At 32.7% G+C, this 17,384-nt stretch overlaps 1 protein-coding gene and 1 long non-coding RNA gene across 7 annotated transcripts in view; one reads left to right on the forward strand and one right to left on the reverse strand.

Annotated features, from left to right (window-relative positions):
• The first annotated feature begins 966 nt into the window (after positions 1-966).
• Positions 967-17,384, forward strand: part of LOC113466431 — a 37,618-nt gene continuing 21,200 nt past the window's right edge. For 2 of the 4 annotated variants that reach the window (XR_003390821.1, XR_003390823.1), the window contains exons 1-2: positions 1,362-1,879; positions 6,816-6,943. This is a non-coding gene — a long non-coding RNA (uncharacterized LOC113466431). Of the gene's footprint in view, positions 988-1,361; positions 1,880-6,815; positions 6,944-7,110; positions 7,239-17,384 lie in introns of those variants that run through there. The other 2 variants (XR_003390822.1, XR_003390824.1) reach the window with 2 other exon arrangements.
• The window catches only part of LOC103506860 (zinc finger protein rotund-like), a 52,816-nt gene continuing 38,601 nt past the window's right edge, over positions 3,170-17,384 (reverse strand). For 2 of the 3 annotated variants that reach the window (XM_026821829.1, XM_026821830.1), the window contains 2 exons: positions 5,367-5,447; positions 3,170-4,596 (listed from right to left, as the gene is read on the reverse strand). In XM_026821829.1, coding sequence (XP_026677630.1) covers positions 3,538-4,596; positions 5,367-5,447 — 1,140 coding nt within the window. In that variant the 3' untranslated portion in view covers positions 3,170-3,537. The remainder of the gene's footprint in view (positions 4,597-5,366; positions 5,448-17,384) is intronic. The other variant, XM_026821831.1, reaches the window with a different exon arrangement.

The following is a 17,384-nucleotide window of genomic DNA, read 5'->3' on the forward strand; positions in this document are numbered from 1 at the left end:
TTTTAGTTTTGTTATTGTTTACATTTTTTGTATAAAAAATTTCCCGCCATAAAGTCCACAGAGAAAAAAGTTCTTTCGTTTCTTTGCCGGCTTCACGAGAGTCGACTCACTAGGCGTATTTTTTTTTTGCAAATAAAACGAATAATTTCCATTTTTTTTAACCAAATAATTTTTCATTTTCTTCAGTTTACTCGATTTATTTACAAATATTTTTTTCAAATATTTCGAATAGGATTTTTTCTTATTTATTTGTCCGCCATGTTTTATTTGTTTTTTTTTTTTTGAGCGGCAATTTTAATTTTATAATTAATTTATTATTTAATATTCTTGAAATTTGAAATCTTAAAACTTGAATAGCCGTATCAACACTAGTGTGAGATACAAATCAATTTAATCAATTAATTACATTGTGACTTTCATCTAATTGTTAATCTTCTTTTATAACAAATCATTTTAGTAAGAAAGTGAATAGAAAAACCAAATAAAACAAATTTTTTATTTGTTTAAAAAAATACAGCTACCGGCATCTCGAGAGCCGACTCAAGAGAAACGGCAACAAAAAAATTGATAAAACCCAGGCGGTAAAATTTAAATTTTGTAATTTGATAACGGTTTGAACTTTGAAATTGAAATTCGAAATTCGAATGGCAAGTGGTTGAAGTGGTTCGATTGTGATATTTTTTTTTTTCAAGAAATTCAAGATTCCCATGTGCTTTGTAGTTTGTGCCTTTGTGCTACATTTCCTTTGGTAAGAAGTTTCATTTGAAGTGATAATTTTACTGTTGATAGTATTCAATTTCTTCATCACAGGTAAACGGTAAACTCCGTCTATCATCTGTGATATTCTGAAGGCTGAGGATCTGAGGCTTATTACTCCTGGGTCTCCAAGTATACTCAAAATTCAATAACAAGTACTTAACCCCTTAGGTGACCCCCCTTTTTCAACAAAACTATTTCAAAATTACCAATGTGTACCTACTTAGGAAGGTAAGTAGGTAATGTTTCGGTTCCAACTATGGGTTATTTTACATATCAGAAAATAAAATAGTCTTCAACAATCATATAGATTTTTAAAAAAAGTCAAGAACAAAATGTATGTTTTCCTTTTTTTATTTATTAAAAATGTACAATAATTTGTTTGTATTATGAACAAAGTATATCCTTTTAAGTATTAAAAAACTTACTCAAAAAGAGGAAAATCAAAGAATTTCAATGTCTACTTAAAATAATTAGTAATTTTAATTTTTTTTCAAAAAAGAATACAACAAAAACAAAAATGAGATCCTTTAATTTTTCAAAATTAAAAAAATAATAAAATGATTACAAAGAAACAACAATAAAGAATGAACATTGTTAGACTATCCAAATTAAATGTCATAGGGGTTTTTTTTTTTAATTGGGTAAGTAGGTATTGAAAAGATGTTGACTTATGATAATTTAAGTAAGTAGGTAATCCTAATTACCAAGTAGTGTATTCTGTAATTTCAATTTGCATAAGACTTGACTGACTTAGTAATGTAAGTGCATAGTAAGATATATTACCCACAGAACCCAGACAAAAAATGTAGGTAGGTATTGAACATAAAAAAATAATTGTGGACTCCTTGTGGTCTTATCAGAAGTAACAGTTTTGTCCACTCTCTGGTGAGATCACATGTCCATTACAGTAATTAAGAAAAACCATTTCGTTTTCTTCCAGGATCAGGGACCTACTTAGGTACATACATAATGAGAACTAAGTATAGTACCAATCAAAATTATGAATAAATGGCAACAGTTGAATGTTAAAAGAACAAATGAGGGACGATTATTGTGGACAAGGAAATGTAACGAAAAAATAATCTCAATGTCAACTCTCCAGAGCTAACTAAGAAGACAGGTAAGTAAATTGTAGGTATGTATTTTTTCAGCTTTTTTCTTTCATGGTGTAGATCTGTTAATGGGGTGTACCTAGATAAAATGAAGCATGCCTCTAGAATAAACAGTAAAATACATATTTAAATTTAAACACAAAGAAGTAATACCTGAGTTGAAATGAGAATCATGTTTAATTTCATAGTAAATAAATATTAAATAAAAAGTATTAATATTGCAAAAACAATATTATTAAAATAACAATCACAATGGAATTAAACGTTGAAGGCTAAAGCCTAGGTCTCCACAAAGTAGAGATATTTAATCCAACTCATCATGAAGCTCAGTGGCCCCGATTTAGTTTTCAACACTCATATACCACACGCTTTGTTGGACCACCAGAAATATGTGTAAATATATTTTTCCCATGATAAAGAAATACTGATGAAGGATTCCACATCGGTATAAACTAACATTAAGCCCATTCATTCTCAACATACTCACATTACACATTGGTTGGTTAATACGGACTAAAATACAAATTAATCAGATCAAATTAAAAAGCAATAACAACCTAAATGAAAAAAGAAAACATAATAAATTGGAAACAAACAAAAATCTATGTTACATCAGTCATACCAACAGTACAAATAATATGGTAAACGTTTGTATAACCAACTTTATGGTCAGTGCTAGGGCAGCATGAGTGAGGTAATGCTCTTGCTACTTACCACGGCTAGACAGCCCTAGATTTGTAACTCATGCTCGTTAAAGTTTAGAACCCTCAGACATTTTCCGTTGTCTACAACATACCTACTTAGATTGTTAGGACTTAATTCTCCAACACATACTGCCCAAATCTAAGCGAAACCCTACTCTCTACTATAATCTGTCCTGTGGGTGTTGTGTTCTAAATATTTCCTACTTACGAGATGTTGTACTCCTGGTAAGAAAGTAATGCAGGGTTTTGAGGGCTCTTGTATGAAATAAAGCAAAAGGTGTCTAAAACATTAAAATTAAATTATTTACAGTTTTGAGTATTGTTCTCCTCCTTCTTACAAAAGTTTTTACTTCAAGTTCTCAACAATCTTAACTAAGATGAATAATTTTATCGACTATGTAGATGTACGCGATAGCGCAAGTTGTATAACTAGTACATATTGTACATTTCATTAATGTTTAGGTAGATAGGGATGGAAATATGGAAGGACATTTTAGATTTGGTTTGCAATGGACATAAAACAAATAATATCAAATTGGATGTCACACTGTTAAATTAATGGTGATTAGTGTTGAGTTTTGAAATAAAAACTATTGTGTGATTAAACCTAATTACAGAAACCTTTGATCCATAAAAGTCTCTTTTTCTCTACTAACTTCTTACACATTTCATTTTGTTGGGATATCAAAAGTTTCAATGGGCAGAGTGATCATTGCCTACTCGGTAATTACCTATTAGAATAATCAAGAAGTTATTCTTATTCCACCTGTTTCACAATGCAATGGAGAAAATTGATAACTCTGCCCTCACATAAGAATTAAATAACTGGATACTAATGTAATTCAGAATTTACAATGTTTTGGCACATTTTCAATTTCTATGTATTAATTTTGGATATTTGACTACAAAGAAGAACTACGAGTATAGTTATGTACAATCATCACAACATGAGGTCAGGTATATTATTTATCCTTAGTAAGTCCTGCTAGGATATGTTCTCCAGGCATTAGCGTAGACCCTGGCTGATGTGCGTAGTTCCTAATCTGATGTAATGATATTAGTTGATTAGGAAAACTATTAGACACTGCTACAGATACAGGGGTGTTAGGACCAGAACTTTGCTGCATGACCTTCCCAGGGAAGGAGATGGTGTTGTACGGCAGGTAAGCTTGGTGATGATTCAGATGATGTTGATGATGGGGTAGACCCATAGACTGGATGGGGGTAAATGCTGACGTGCTTGTCTTCATAACAGAATCGTAATGGTGTTGTTGAGGTGAGGGGGAAGGGTTGTTATTTCTTTGCTGTTGTTGCTGTTGCTGCTGCTGTTGTTGCTGCTCTTCTACACTGCCATTCATATTGTTGTCTGAAACACCGTTGGCTCCATTTCCATTGCTTTGTATACATGTTTCATGCTGGTTAATAGCATCCACTAGATTGTTGGCTGTATCTGGTGATACTTTGGGCCAGTAGTGAGGATTTTCTAAAGCTGCACGAGGAATTCCTATGATGGGCGGTCGCTTGTCTGATCGCTCTGCATGTTTCTGCATATGTTTGCTAAGGTAGGTTTCCTGCGTGTAAGATTTACCGCAGTATTGACAAATATGTGTTTTCAAATGTTTGGAATCTTTATGCTTGGGTATATGTTCAAGGAGGGCAGTCTCGTCTACAAAACACTTGTAACAGGAATTACATTTGTAAGGTTTGTCTGTCTGGTGACAGCGTGAGTGACTTTGAAGATTACTCAACTGACTAAAAGCTTTCACACATCCTGGATGACGGCACTTGTATGGTTTATCTCCCGTATGTGTTCTAATGTGTTGCTGAAGGTGTGAAAGTTGCGTGAACTTCCTCTGACATATCTCACACCGGTATGGTTTGATACCAAGATGGATCCGGGTGTGTTGAGAAAGGTACGATGAGTTGGCAAAGGTTTTGGTACATTGGGTACATTTGTAAGGTTTCACCTCCCTCATGTGAAGCTGAGAATGGAGTTGCAACTCGGACTTGGAGCCAAATATCTGAAAGCAGACAAAAAATAAAACTCTTTAATATTGTGTATTTCATACTCGTACATAACAGAAAAAAAAAAAAAAAAAACATTTTAGCGCTTTTTTCCTTCCATTGATAAGTTTGTTTCCAAGTAAGCATACAAGTATGCGCTGTTATTTACAAATAATTCACGAGACTTCTAACAGAGTGCTCTGAGAGTTTCACAAACATTTTACAATGTGAACTTGAACTCCAACCACCTTGGTCCTCCTCTGTGCATCACACAAATGGAGACGGGATTAGATACATCAGCTCTTCCGTCTAGTATGTCCCTCAGTGGGTGGGCCAAATCGAAAGCAATATTTCTTATTTACTCACACATCTGCTGAGTCAACACAATAAAGCACGAAAGTTTTTTCTCCCCTTGAAACTGAGATGTAGGTGTTGACCCTCACAATGCAAGTGAAAATAATTTGAAACAAGTACCAAAATCTAGGATAGGGTATGCTTTTCACCCTCTTTACTTTCTACCCGTACTTAAGTAGGTAAGAAGTACCATCCGAGCGAGAAAGGTTTTGCAAGTTCGTAGGTGGTTACAAGATTAGTCAAAAATTAAGGGATCGAGGAAGGAAAGTAAAATAAAGTCAATCAAATAGAAATGAGTAATTGATAATTTTAGAGATAAAAAAGTAGTGTTAGTATTTAAATGTTAATTAAATAAAACAATAAATAAAAAATAATGTAAAAAAAAAAACTTCGAGTACCCGTTAGAATAAAGCTAGATAAAAAAGTTTCTAACCTCCGGATTTCCATGGTCAACTCCTGTCCAGCCAAGTCCATCCCTGCCAGATTTTGCCGCCCTTTTTCTACCTCCGCGACCCTGCACAGTCAACAAAATAAAAACATGTCTCAGTCAAAACAAAAGAAAAGCAAAAAGAAAATAAGAAAGTTCAGTGTAAGAAATTACTTTACTTTCCTTCCTATAGGATAAGGAAAGTAAAAAGAGGAGTATGGTTGGAAGAAGTAGACCATTTAGAAAAGATTGTCAGAAATATTTGGTCAACATGGGCAGGTAACAGCTTTTGTACCCTCACTAGAGTTCCTAAATTTCACCTAAATAAATGCCATATTTGTAAACGATTCGTGAAAACATAAAAAAAAAAAAAAAAAAAAAAAAATATTGTGGGAATGTTAGGGTTACATTTTAATAGATAAGGATCATCAAACCAGTTGAAACAATTTGTGACCAGGCAACAACCAACCTGTTTTCTCGGTTACAAAATTGGTTACATTTTAATAGATAAGGATCATCAAACCAGTTGAAACAATTTGTGACCAGGCAACAACCAACCTGTTTTCTCGGTTACAAAATGATTCACTGAAGCTATGTGAGATGAACTGAACCAAGTTGTCTATACTGATCAAGATCTTGAATAATATAGTGACCAATCTGGTGCTATTGAGTTCTGAAAATTAACTTAATCCCTCTGCGGATAGGTATTACTTTGGCAAGACAACATCTATCTCGGTGAAAGATTAAAAACTTGGAATGGAAATTGAATATTGGTTTAAAGGAGTACTATTACTATTTATGGTACTCCGACCAGTCATTATTTACCGGATGTAGAATAGCATACATGATCGATGGTAAAAAAGGCTTAAAAAGTTATAAAAGCTGTATTTTTATAGGTTAGTAATTTTACATAAGTTAAGTATTGATATTTGTTGGAAGATTCTGATAATATTCAAAGTATGTAGCTCAATATTATAAGGAGGATGTATTGCGTTAGGGATCATGGACCTATTTTGGTGCATGTTCTTTCTTTTCTCACTTCACAATTTTAATTGATATCACATTAACTTTAATGTATATCACATTAACTTTAATGTATATCACATTAATTTTAGATATGTAGGTAGATATATCTCAAAATCTTTCTCAGAACTCGAACTTTGTATGTAGATGGTACGAAAAGATAAGACTAAATGACTGAGGAAATGATTTGCAGTCTTTCACAAACAATCATTACTTGTGTAAGCAAGCATAGCCTGATTAGTTTACCAACAATAATGAATGGTTGAAATTTTTGCGAATTGTTTATATGTATGTTTTTGAACACAATTAAAACGCAATATTTCCAACTCAAATTCTGCATAGGTATATTATTGTTGTTGTTAACTGGGTAGTTTGTACATTTTAAAGCCTACAATCATTGTTCATTTGTTCCCCTTATTTATATTCTTTTAGGTTGAATTTGAGATTCATTGGTGATCAGTGATAAAGGTGGAAATTTACGAGAAAGGTCAAAATCTTGTTAATGATGTTGTAAGAAGAAAACGACACTGTACAGATACCATTACATAAAAACCAAGTAGGTAAGTTTAAGAACGTGTTCACAATCATAATTCCTTAAAGAACAATTATTCAAACAAAGAGTGTTACTTGCACAATCATAAATTTACCAGTGCGTTAACTATAGTGCTACATCATTATTGCTCCTACAATCATTGTTCATTTGTTCCCCTTGTTTATATTCTTTTAGGTTGAATTTGAGATTCATTGGTGACCAGTGATAAAGGTGGAAATTTACGAGAAAGGTCAAAATCTTGTTAATGATATTGTAAGAAGAAAACGGCACTGTACAGATACCATTACATAAAAACCAAGTAGGTAAGGTTAAGAACGTATTCACAATCATAATTTCTTAAAGAACAATTATTCAAACAAAGAGTGTTACTTGCACAATCATAAATTTACCAGTGCGTTAACTATAGTGCTACATCATTATTGCCAAAAAATGATTCGATGTGGTATAAGTATAACATTTTCTTCCTATTCCACTGCGCTATTGTCAGTGTTTTAATATTCATAATACTGTGACCTTGAACTTTATTTGCATGCTTTAATATAACATTTTCTTCCTATTCCACTGCGCTATTGTCAGTGTTTTAATATTCATAATACTGTGACCTTGAACTTTATTTGCATGCTTTATAATATTTAAACACTATACCTGTGCTCGTATAGTTATTTAGCAAGTCTACACATCTGTAGGTATAGCTATATTCGTCTGAACAACAGTCTGGCTCGTTAGAACATGGAAGGATGGGACTGGTAGTCATGCTGCTTGTATAGTTGATCTGAATATTATTATAGACACTGAATATGTTTCGTTTTGAGACAGACAAGTATACACATTGAACAGTTACATCTAAGAATAGACTATTTTTTTCCTTGTCCGGAACCGGATACAAATCGCAGATTAGTTCTGATCTCTGATCAGTTGGGTTTAAGCAAATCAGTCCTTTACTATGAAAATTAATTTTTCTACTTATTACCTAAGTACAAGTGTAAACAGTAGGAGTTCACAATATTAATATTAATAAGAAGTAATGTTCTATTTAATGTTTCAATCAAATAGAGCTCTCTTGGACACATAGATATTTTGAAAATGTTAGTAATCGATAGATGCCCCTGTGTAGAATATGCTATCATACATAGGAACTTGTATTTTTTACATTGTTTTGGAAACGCATGATAATGTGGAAACTGAACATGTGTTTATCTCATGTCGAAATGAATTATTTCCATTTACTATTTCATACATCATTATTTGAATTCAGTTCTATTTTTATGGTACGTATGGCGAATGTCCAAAATTCATAGGAAAAAACGTGATTTGGAGATTCGGAATAATAATAATAATAATAATAATAATAATAATAATAATAATAATAATAAAATTACAGCAGGTACTTTGTATGTCACTCAATAGACCATTGCCCAGAACTTCGAAGAAAATTCTTATGAATTAAACTATTTCTTGGAGAGCTATGTATATTACGGATAGGTATCTACACTATTTAGTGGAGATACCTGAGTCACTTTTTACTAATTTAATTACTTATCTGAGCCTAATACAATGTATTTAGGTACATAAGTACATGGGCATAGTTACAAATATGTAAATGTTATGTTAGCATTTTGACAATTTTCTTCGTAATAAATTAAAATGCTCGAGACTTTACAAACACTCGACAGATAAGCAAAGAGTACCTTGCAAGCGCAAGCGCATTTTCATTTATTAATTCTACCAATACCTACCATTCAACAAACTACACTGAGAAAAAATGGTGTCAGGGTGCCACAAGTTTAGGGTGGAAGAACTCTATTATTGAATTACTTCCCCTGATTTAGGCTGTTGGAATGCTATGTTATAGTGTCAAGCTCTTGACAAAGTTGGTGAGGTAAAAAAATACGTCTATATCGAAGGTAGCGGAAGCTTTTTAGTAATTTGTAGAGACCTATCATGTACAAGGTCGAATCATCCAAATTCATGAAAGCCACAACTTTTTAGAGCCAAAGATTTGGAAAATGGAATTGACTTACTGTCGATACTAAGGTTAGACCTTGCAGTGCTACCCTTTACTTTCAATTGTAAACTATATGACAAAGATTGCCTCAGGCAATCTCTGCCATCACACTGATCAGATTCATGGCCAGCAAGATGCAGAGTGTGTGTCCTCTATTTCCCAGTAGAGTCATACATGATGGTAGGTACTTTAAGGTACTGATACTTAAGGAGCTAGGTAGCTCTAGTGGAGTCTCGTCTTGCACAAATTGATTTAGTTGAGCGTGGCGGGTATTGTTAGTATTAGTCAAGTGTTTAGTGAAGCGTGTCTGCTCTGATGGATGTTCGGATTCAACACAATGGATCTTTGTGTCGCACAGTGATTGTCAATGCCGAATTATAAACACAGAACATTTTACGCCTTTCTAAGCAACATTGTGTGCATGCCGAAAGTGAAGCGTGTCTGCTCTGATGGATGTTCGGATTCAACACAATAGATCTTTGTGTCGCACAGTGATTGTCAATGCCGAATTATAAACACAGAACATTTTACGCCTTTCTAAGCAACATTGTGTGCATGCCGAAAATTTGAAATCTTAAAACTTGAATAGCCGTATCAACACTAGTGTGAGATACAAATCAATTTAATCAATTAATTACATTGTGACTTTCATCTAATTGTTAATCTTCTTTTATAACAAATCATTTTAGTAAGAAAGTGAATAGAAAAACCAAATAAAACAAATTTTTTATTTGTTTAAAAAAATACAGCTACCGGCATCTCGAGAGCCGGCTCAAGAGAAACGGCAACAAAAAAAATTGATAAAACCCAGGCGGTAAAATTTAAATTTTGTAATTTGATAACGGTTTGAACTTTGAAATTGAAATTCGAAATTCGAATGGCAAGTGGTTGAAGTGGTTCGATTGTGATATTTTTTTTTTTCAAGAAATTCAAGATTCCCATGTGCTTTGTAGTTTGTGCCTTTGTGCTACATTTCCTTTGGTAAGAAGTTTCATTTGAAGTGATAATTTTACTGTTGATAGTATTCAATTTCTTCATCACAGGTAAACGGTAAACTCCGTCTATCATCTGTGATATTCTGAAGGCTGAGGATCTGAGGCTTATTACTCCTGGGTCTCCAAGTATACTCAAAATTCAATAACAAGTACTTAACCCCTTAGGTGACCCCCCTTTTTCAACAAAACTATTTCAAAATTACCCATTTTTTTTTTAATTTGTCATCAAAGTATGGTCAATTCTGAGTCTAAAACTTTTTACTTTTTTTAATTCTGATTGTCAAAAAACACAATTTCAAACGAATATTTCAAATAAATTGAAGAAAAAATGGCAAAAATCACCTTATCACAAGATGAACAAAAACAACTTTTTAAAATTCCCACCGATGTATATTTATGTTGCTCAGTAATCCTGGAGACATGAAAAAAATCCAAACATGCCACCTGCTCTATTGAGTTCTTTAGAAAGCATTTGAAAAGATCCCATCATTGTACACCATACATATCCGTCACAGATTAAATTGAAATTGGAAAAACAGAGAACATATTTATACATTGTGGGCCGTTTAGAAGGACAATTGGAGTGCCGTATATTTACGGCTTGGTTCTTTAAGGGGTTAAGTAAATGGTCACCTAGCTTACTCACTGAAAAGTCAACAGTGATTTAATTCTTGATGGGGGTTTATGGGGATGATTTTCTGCTTCTGCTAAATGTACCTTGTTAATTCTGATTCTGATTGCTCTGCCTGTCTGGCAAGGTCTCCTGTAACTTGCAACCTAGCATAAACTGTTCTATCCAATCAAACTTCTAAAACCCTTGAAAGCTTTCATCACCCCCACAGGTGTTTGCATTCAGTCTCATTTCAACTCTTATGTTGGTTAATTTTCACCTGGGTCTACAATCCAATATTATAAGCAGATGTTAGCCCTGAGCCTACTCAGAGACTGGGAGAAGTCTTCAAGAATTTCAAGACTTAACAACCACCTGTAACAAGGCCTTTAGTCTTTACTTTGAATATCATTGCTCCTGATTGACTCTTCTAACTCTTCTATTGTTTTCTGTGCAGCAAAACTCACCTTTCAGACTCCCTGCTGCTTTACTGTATTTGAACCAGTACCTAAATGTGTACCTACTTAGGAAGGTAAGTAGGTAATGTTTCGGTTCCAACTATGGGTTATTTTACATATCAGAAAATAAAATAGTCTTCAACAATCATATAGATTTTTAAAAAAAGTCAAGAACAAAATGTATGTTTTCCTTTTTTTATTTATTAAAAATGTACAATAATTTGTTTGTATTATGAACAAAGTATATCCTTTTAAGTATTAAAAAACTTACTCAAAAAGAGGAAAATCAAAGAATTTCAATGTCTACTTAAAATAATTAGTAATTTTAATTTTTTTCAAAAAAGAATACAACAAAAACAAAAATGAGATCCTTTAATTTTTCAAAATTAAAAAAAAAAATAATAATAAAATGATTACAAAGAAACAACAAAAAACTTTAATGAAAAAAAAAAAAAAAAAATGGAGTAAAATTTACATAAAAAACATGTAGTTTTTTCAAGAGACAAAAAAATAATAAAAACAAACAACTGGTTTTCCTTTTTTTTCATTCTCGACCAGGATTTGACCTTGACCTTCTAACCTACGACCTTGAAAGGACTCGGGTTGGCTAATTTTTATTTGGTAAAATTATTGGTGACTGGAAACAAGATTAACCAACCATTTTTTTTCCTATGATGATTAATAAAGAACGATACAGACTGTAATTTGAACCTACAACAGGTAGATCACATTATTGTTTACTTGCCCGGCACATTGCATAATCACATTTTTGTAGGATGATATACAAAAAAATCTCTCATTCCGATAGTAAATCGCAAGTTTTACAGGTTCCCTCTTTATTTCATAGGAAACTAGTATAGCTCGCTATACTGTAGTAATAAAAAGTTACGTACATATGCCAGCACGAACTTCAGATTAACTTTTATTGATATCCTAAAAAATCGAAGAAAATATTGCCTTCGCATACTTCGCTATTAGATCAAGTTTAAATGACTCGTTTGCTCACTACTAAGTGAGCCTGAGCATAATAGCTAATATCCTATGATTCCTATGTAGATCTGGATGTACTTCACGACCACTAAAAAGTATGTGCTTATAAATTGAATCCATTACAGATTTTTTACACAGTATTAAAGAAACCTCTATGTCACCTAACCTTTAAAACTTGAAAGAATGAACGAAAAAGAAAAAGTATTCCTCTTCTTGTGTTCTTGGAGAAAATTAGGTTACTCTCATATTTGGAGGAGGGGAATTCAAGGTTCTTTTCATTTTTTGTAAAAATTTCCCTTTTGCCTTCCGTTTGACTGTCTTGATTTTTCACATCTCCTTTCTTCTCCAAAATTTGTTGGGTTGAACAAAAAACCCAACAGTTTTTGCCACAAGTTCTAGCGGACTTAAGAAATCTTGGTTCATCGGTTATTTCATACAAGGGTTTCTGTTTCATCTAACATTGGACTCTAAAGTTTTGTCTTTTAGCCTACCTCGAGGCTTGGAATAGATTGTTGGGTAGTGACGTAAAAGTTATGTATCATCTTGAAACATATGTACGAAACTTGAAACATCGCCACTGTCCAAAACAATAGGAGCAAATCTAATCAAAACACCAGAGCTACACAATGAATCACAAAGGGCGGCGGTATTGATATACAAAATTCCACACGAAGTGAATTTCTTGACGTGTCCTGAGCGGGTAAAATATTTACAGAAGTTGCCACATACGTTCTGATTCAGAGATTTGGGAAGGAATGTTCTCAAAGAAGGTCTAAAGAAAATAAGTGAGAGGCACATGTTTTTTTTTTTTTTTAACTGATTTTGATTTTAATATAGGAAAAATATCTTCATAGAAGCATAGGTAGGTAGTACCCTAACCTCACTGCATTTCATACCGCTGATGCAAACAAATGTGGTTTTTAAAAGTCTATCCAAACACTTTTTGGTATATCAACCCAATAATACAAATATTGGAAGTAACTGAAGTAAGGTATTTATGAGGTCTAAAGCTTACAAAACATATCCAAAGGTAACCACGATGGTAATAAAGTTTTATGACTATTAGACATCCATTCAAAAACTTTTAACAAGTTTGAAGTAGATGAACATTTTATGCACCCAAATATCACGATCTTGTGAAGGAAAATCAACTTCAAGCAATGTGAGAACTGAGAACTTATGTTACCAACATGTAAATTAACATAAATTAATTATGATATTACTGTGGATGTATAGGTAGAACGTACCTATCCTATAATTATGTTAAGTTTAGTGAGAAGACGTCAGAACATTTTAAATTTTGATCAAATCAGAATTGATTTCATGTTCTGGATGTCGACCTTCAGAAGGAACGGCAAGATTTACTTAAATGTTGCAAACTAATGAACATTGTAAGCATAGGATGCATTGTGTATGATTCGAGACAAGGAGATTACTTTTACTAAGATATCAAGTAGCTGTCTATCTAGACGGAATATTTTATTGGGAAAAAACAAACAGTCATATTGGACATTTAGTGAGATATGTGGCTAATATGTACATTTTGTACATATGTGTAATGAGTAGTGAGTACTCACTTATTTATTTCCAGATTGACGGAAAAGACATACGGAGAAAAAAAAAAAATGAAAAAAATCACCATGTTGAAAACAACATTGACCAAACTGAACAACCATGGTACAAATCGTTCATCTAGAATTCTGTAAGTTCTCAAGTATAATACTTCAGTAGAGTCTAATGCTCTTAAGTAAAGTGTCAAATGATAAAGTTGAGTGTAAAACGCACGGGCCCAACTATGTCAAAAATAAGAAAATAATATTCTACTTTTAATGATACATAATACTTTTGATCATACGTAGAATCGTATAGCGTCATTTTGTCTTGTGTCCTCAACGAGGTAGTTACAAACACCAGACGTTTTAACACCAACTTTCATGATATTATTCAACACTGATGATTCATGATCTTTGGAGAATCAGCTGAGTGTGTCCGTTGAATATTGTGATTCTCAACATTCAACATGCGTCGCGAAACATATCTTATCAAAATTTCACGATATAGGTACAAGTAGAAATTAAAATGTTCATTGCTACAGTATTAATCTGAAACATGCCTATACAATTGATAAACCTTGTTGAAAGTTCTAACTCAAGTAAACATTGTTGAATAAGATTGAGGAAAAATCAGCTCTATTACACGTTAGGGTGTATCATTAAAAAAAAAAAAAAAAAAAAACCGCAAAAACACACAAAATCCTAATAGAATTTGATGACTGATGGCCAAACCATAGCCGCAGATCACGTTTGAAGATTACTCAAAGCCACTTTGAAAGCGGGTCTCACTATTTAGAACAACAAGACCTCTTGCAATTTTAAATTCGAATTTAATACCCTACACAATAAATTTTACCTCAAACTAATCAGAATCAGAAAGTGGTATTAATAAACCATTATTTAATACCACTAGGTGCCTGCCCAATTGCAAAGTAAGGCAGTCCATTTTCCTTAGTTACAAACATGAAGGAATCACCAATGATAATAATTTATTAAGAAGTTTCAAAATAATGAAAACATATTTTCCTGATATGTACTAATCAAGCTTAGCCTTGTTGCTTAGCGTGTAAATAAAATTAATCAAACTCTTCAATTACTCATTCGTGATTATTTCATTTTTGTGTAACTTAGATAACACTTATCATACAAATTAGTCAAAATACCGTTTCAATGTCCATTATCTTTGCAAAGCCATTCTTACAAGTGCCGGTTAAAAAACCTGGCATGTTTATGTATTTATAGTGTACCCGTCTGTAAGTTTTATTACTTGACGTTAAGCGATTAGTCAGAATACAAGCAAGAGAGAGAAAGAGCGGTCATCTTAGGTCATTTAGAAGCTGAGTGTTTCATGCCTACAGTTTCGCTCTTGGTCTTGAGCGTTCGGTTCCTTCCTTTTCTGGCCACTCCAACTATGGATAGAGGACAAATCGAAGAAACACATTAGACAGACAAATAACAGTTATAGATGAGAACTTATCTGAATGCAAAGAATGTCTCTCAGAGCCCAAATGACTTTGGGCTTTCAGTATTTCTAGCTAGTTACGAAGTTCACCAAATTCACCTGTTTTTAAAACAACATTATAGATAAGAGTTACAAAAATATCCAATATAATATTGAATGTTTTATATTGGATCCAACATTATGTTTTTTACCCAAATAATGTCTCGAGTGGATTGACATTAAATTTAACATAGGCATTGCTATAGGTATCCTATCAAAATTCACACAAGAATGTCGAGTAACATTCTAATTATATGTTTTTATATTTCAGTTGCATGATGCAATTATAACAATCAAAAAAATGTAAATCAGCTTTTAAAATCTAATCTAATAAAACTGTTTTTGAGAGTTCCTAGACAGTACGGAACCCATTCTCAAATACATAATTATTGAGATAGTAGGTAGGTACTTGGTATCTAGACCAGGCTAGATAACTATTAGTATAAAATGTAAAACATGCGATGCACATAATTATTATGTATTGTGTGTTGTGAGCTGTTGAAAATAATTTACTCCATTATACAATATTGGTAAAACTGTTCTAATCCCGGACATGCTCTTTATGTAACATCCCACTTTATCGATTTCATCAACAAATTTGCCTGATTCAACGAAGTTTGAGATCAAAATTAAGAGCTTTTTGGGCATTCTAGTAGAAAAAACACATCGCGTGATATTTTTTGGCAAGTAAATGTAGGTTTCTAATTTGTTTTGCAAGTGTTTCCATTTTGCATAATGTTAACATCATGCAACTGTTATTAAAGTAATAATAATTATGTAGTTCACGAATTGCTTCAAACTTTCTCGAATTACTTGCGAGTTTATATGATTGTTAGGTGTAACTTCTTCAATGATTATACCTACTTACTTTGAACAATGATCTTTGTGAATCCAGAATGTTCAAAATGAAAAATTTCGGTCTTCGATTTACTCGAAGCTTTTGTGCTTCTTAGAATTCGGTGCAGAGGTGTACCTTTGATGTTCACACCACATTTTCTTTGTCTTGTAATAACCTTCCTCTGACTTAACTATTTCATGTCGCTAGTATAGGATTTGAACCGCAGCCCCCTCGGTTATAAATCCAATAGCTTAGCAACTGCACTACTGAGAATGAATAAACAATCTATATCCACTGATTCATTATTCACAAAGAAATGCTTGGTGACTTGTTGAGTTCGGTTTTGGTAGGTATGAGAATATTGGGAACTGGAAAGAATGGGAATGTTATGGTTACATTGTATCAGCTTCCCGATTCCTGAACGCAACACAAGAAGAGTTTGACATATCCAGGAACTCGCATAATACCATTAATACCTTCCTACAGGTCCAGACCACGTGTGTTTTATGCGTGAGATAAAAATGTATTGGCGACATGGAGCGAAAGATTCAATGCTCAAGGCTGACAACATCAAGCAAGGAGGCCGAGGAGTAGAGTGAGAGAGACGCGAGAATTTTATGAGTAGGCCATTAAATATTAGACGGGTCGGGAAAGAGAAGAGAGAGACAGAGAGCGCATTAAAAAAAAACGCTTCTTTGTTATTCTCTTTGTAACCCCTCTTTCTCCTTAATTTTCCCCTCAATATTTGGTAGGTCCCCCACCTTGATAATAGTGTTTTTTAGCTTAGCCCACTCTACGAATTCAGCGGTAATGTTTTTATGTACTATGTAGTCAGTTTTTTACCGTACTTTGATATCGAACGTTTTTTCATAATTTTATTGTTTTTTTAGCTCAATATTTTTTAAAAAAATTGTCATGAAGTATTTGTTTTTGTTACAATTTTTTATTCGATTTTCAACAGTCTAAAAACAATATTGTTTTATTTTTTACAATGAACCATTCGATTAGATATTTTTTGTGATAATTATTTTTTTGTATCTCAATTGATTATTAATTTTTTAAATAATAATTAAAAAATAATTGTATTTTCTCAAACAGCCTAGTTGGAATTATTTTTAAAGTACCTACATAATTAATAGAAACATAAGATAGTTAAAATTCTACTTAACTGATAATATTCATTTTCTACTTTCAATTTCGCTCGCTGTAAAAGTTTCGTTACAAACACGCACGTGTCACAACTGTTTGTTTACAATTTGAATTTTCCGAATGTTTACATTATTGGTTTTATTGCATTGCTCTAACACAAGTCATTTGAAATACTATTATTATTGTAACAAGTGCTATTTTTTCATTGTTATTGAATGATGAGTTGAGAACTACCAGTAGACACACTTGATACTATAACAAAATAATAAATTTCAATTAATATCAAAGGATTGTCAAAAAAAGCTTCAAAATCTTCTATTTGTATCAACTAGTACCTGAATTATATGCT

Source organism: Diaphorina citri, unplaced genomic scaffold, assembly GCF_000475195.1.
Source record: "Diaphorina citri unplaced genomic scaffold, Diaci psyllid genome assembly version 1.1 scaffold267, whole genome shotgun sequence".
Classification (NCBI taxonomy): Eukaryota; Metazoa; Arthropoda; class Insecta; order Hemiptera; family Psyllidae; genus Diaphorina; species Diaphorina citri.